The sequence below is a fragment of the Cicer arietinum genome, chromosome 2 (genome assembly GCF_000331145.2).
Source record: "Cicer arietinum cultivar CDC Frontier isolate Library 1 chromosome 2, Cicar.CDCFrontier_v2.0, whole genome shotgun sequence".
Lineage (NCBI taxonomy): Eukaryota > Viridiplantae > Streptophyta > Magnoliopsida > Fabales > Fabaceae > Cicer > Cicer arietinum.
In genome coordinates this window covers 46,990,092-46,993,899 of record NC_021161.2, presented here as the reverse complement: position 1 = coordinate 46,993,899, position 3,808 = coordinate 46,990,092, and the positions used below count along the sequence as shown (strand labels likewise).

At 27.7% G+C, this 3,808-nt stretch overlaps 1 protein-coding gene across 1 annotated transcript; it reads right to left on the bottom strand.

Moving 5' to 3' along the window:
• Nucleotides 1–1,158: 1,158 nt before the first annotated feature.
• LOC105851230 (uncharacterized) lies at nt 1,159–1,893 on the bottom strand. The gene is made up of 2 exons (XM_012711847.3): nt 1,669–1,893; nt 1,159–1,572 (listed from the first exon to the last, which is right to left on the bottom strand). The coding sequence occupies exons 1-2, from the start codon at nt 1,748–1,750 to the stop codon at nt 1,313–1,315; spliced, it is 342 nt and encodes a 113-aa protein (XP_012567301.1). The 5' UTR covers nt 1,751–1,893; the 3' UTR covers nt 1,159–1,312.
• Nucleotides 1,894–3,808: the final 1,915 nt, after the last annotated feature.

Sequence of the window (3,808 nt, the reverse complement as noted above, 5' to 3'; positions counted from 1 at the left end):
TCCTACAAGATTTGAAGTGACGATTCACAAAGTGGTTCATAATTTCACCATGCACCCATGTCACCCCTTCCACTAATGCCCCCACTACTTCCAACCTCCTAATGTTGTTCAATCATTGTTTACTGGCCACCAAACCCTAAAAGTATTTAGAATTATAATCACCTTCTTGTTACCATAAAAACCCTAAAAATATTTAAAAATATAATCACCTTCTTGTTAGCAACAAACCCTTCAATTTCTTACTTTGGATGTTGCATTTTTTTTTTAAATAACGAATATAATTCAGTTGATAAAAAACGTTCTCTCCTCCACCTCTGCATCGCTCAAACTAACTAACTCCCCCTTCAGATCCTTTATTTAAACATCTTCATTTTTACATTCAAATTAGAAATCTACTCCTTATGCCAACCCCTCAACACCTTCTTCACCCTTTTCAATTTTTATTTTATAACGAAACCATCCAACCCTCTACTAACATTGAATTCGAATATGTTTTAAAGTTTTTTGATACCCGTTAAAATCCACCCAAAATTTTATCATATAGAATGGCTTAGCCTTCCAGTCTTCCTCTACATTTGATAACAAGAGCGCACTGTGATTAGACAAATCTCTATCAAGCATTGATCGGGAACATTATTCCATCAAATCTCTAACAATTTTAACTGCTCTTATTTCTTGAATCCAAAACCCTTCCTCCATAAAATAACAACCAATTCCATAAAATATTCACACAAAAAACCAATATAAAATACAAAATGAGATTCCCAAAAAAAACTGTTTAGACATAACAATTATAATAACGTATTAACATCTTTTGGGGAACCTTTCGGTCCGTGCATCTTTTGTTTCATTTATTTGGTTGAGTAATGTTATTTTCATTACAAATTCAAATGTTTTTCTTTGGATAAATTCAAATGCTTTAGTTTTTGGGTGAATAATTTTATTTCGTGTGATGGAATATTTTGTTCTGGCATATTTCTACTCTTATGGTAAACATAATATTTATTGAAAGAAGATGATCATGAATTGCATTATTTTTTATAAAAATTATTGGAAAAAATTAAAATTATTAATAATAATTCAAGATGAATTTTCACCTTAACATTTGTTGATAAAAAATAATTAACTAGCTAGTTGTCTATGAATTATAAATAAAGGTACTAAATCAGATTAAAGAGGGATTTTATTAGAAAATAAATAAATGATCACATATGAAAGTTTACCTAAACAATTATATGTGGTATGAAAAACTAATATATTTTTTTTAAAAGATATACAACATCAATCTTATTATTATTATTCATTTACCCAATCATGCAATAATACCTTGGCATTCTCCCTGTCCAATATCCTTTCCTTTTCCCTTCTCCTTTGCCTTTGCCTTTGCATAAGCTTTTGCCTTTGCCCTTGCACCTGCCCTTACCTTTGCTTCCTTTTCCATCATCCTTTCTTCCCTTGTTTTATTTCCCACACCAACTGGCTTATTTTGATCAAAAGGTTCTATATCTATGGGTTTTCGCCCACCATCAAGCTTATCTACCAAAACATTTTTCTTTGACTCTTTTGCATAACCTGCAAATAAATTAAATTACAATATTTATTAAATTAAATATATAGTAAGAAAGTAATTGTGTGTAAATACATGATAACTACATGTATATTGTTTACCATCTTTGGATGTCTCTCTTGCCACAACGGATAAAAGAAACAATGCACAAAGAAAACACAAATTAAAAGTTTTGATTTTCATTATTGCTACAATTTTTAAGAATTTAATTGTTGTGAAACATATGAATATATTCAGCAAGATAAAAAGGTATGAAAATCAAAAATAGATTTATTAAATAATATATTATTTAATTGACTTTCGAGAATATTGAGCCATTGAAGGATTATTGAGGTAAGTAAAGTGTTTAAACTTTGACCAACTACGAGGTTGCTTGATAATTTCTTTAATAATAAACATAATTCTAGATTTCTGGTAAACATAATTATCATACGTTGTCAATAAAAAATAGTTATTGACACGATAAAAAAAATTTACTCTTTTTCTCAATTTCCTTTTATGTCTCTATATGTTTTATTTATTTTTTTATTTTTGATTTAGTCATTAAATTTATCTTATTAGCTACCTTAACTTTTAAGTTATAATCCACTTACGTAAATGTTATTTTTTTATAAGTTCCATTAAAAAAGTATAATATGGTCAATTAAAATTGAAGCTATGATTGATAAAATTGAGCTAAAAGTTTCAAAAATGTTATCTTTTAAGTTATAAGTTATGATGAAAATGAGTTGTAATCGATAAAATTGAAGCCAAAAATAGATTCACTGGCCGATTTTGTGTTGGACAGTGGTTGAAATCGATTCAAATGACATAAAATTGGTGGGAGTGAATTTGAGAGAAAAAAGGTTTGCTGCAATTTGCTTGCCATTAGTCTAATTTTCAATTTTTATTTTTTTAATTGTCGAAGGAGGGGTTGCATATAGCAGATGTATAGGAACAAAAGTATAACTGTAAGACCCAACACAAAGTAGTAAAGTCTGAGGCAGAAATAAGAGTGTAATGAGCAACTCGCAGCAGAGCATTCTACCCTGCACCTCCACATCTAAACCTGTCACCCCCAACCAATGTGAAAAATACAATGTTGCCCTTCAACCTTTTTAATTTTTCATTGCTCTTTCTAGAATACTCGAAAGTTTCGACATGTCAATTTCTAAATTTTTTTGAAACTTTAGAACAATTCGAAACTTTCGAAATAGAAAATTCCAAAATTTCTGAAACTTTCAAACAATTCAAAACATTCCAAATTTAGAAACTTTCAAAACGTAATCCTTATTTTGAAAATTTCCAAATATGGAAACATTCAAAATATTCCAACTAATTTCTCAAACAATAATTTCTAAGTTTTACTCTCTAAAAAAAATTAAATAATATTATCAATTTCTCAACAAGTTTCCCTTAAGTAAGAAAGAGAGAACAATTTTCCAATTATTTCATATCCTTATGAATTTCAAATAGAGATACACATAAGAATTCGTATCATGAGCAATTTCTTAGAAATCAAGAACTAGAGTACATTAACATAGTGAAAGAGGACAAATATTTTCTAGTTTTACTCTCTAAAAAAAATTAAATAATATTATCAATTTCTGAACAAGTTTCCCTTAAGTAAGAAAGAGAGAGCAATTTTTCAATTATTTCATACCCTTATGAATTTCAAATAGAGATACACATAAGAATTCGTATCATGAGCAATTTCTTAGAAATCAAGAACCAGAGTACATAAACATAGTGTGTAACACCCCAATTTCTCATTATCTTATTTTAAATAGTATAACGATACGATACGATACGATACTATTTTTTTTTATGAGTGTTAAGATGTGTTCTAATTTCTTTAGGGTGTCTGTGTGTTTGTCTTAGTAATTGATTTAAATTATTCATATTAACTATATTTAACTTACAAAAAATACATCAAATAAAATAAATATATATATAAAAAAAAAATTAAAAAAAAACAAGGAATAAAATTGTGTTGCTACATTAATTTATTACTTTAGCACTAATAGAGTGAGTTATTATTGTTAAGGCTAAATTACATTTGTGGTCCTTTAACTTAATCTCAGGTAACGTTTTAGTCCTTTATCTTTTTTTTTTTTCCCGATTTAGTCCTTTATTCCTAACAATCTCAAATAAAGTATGAAAATATGAGTTTATTTGAAGATTTGCGTTACGAATTTGATGAAATTTGTATTATATTGAAGAATATAATTAATTTTATGAGTTTTGATTGAATTTTTTTTT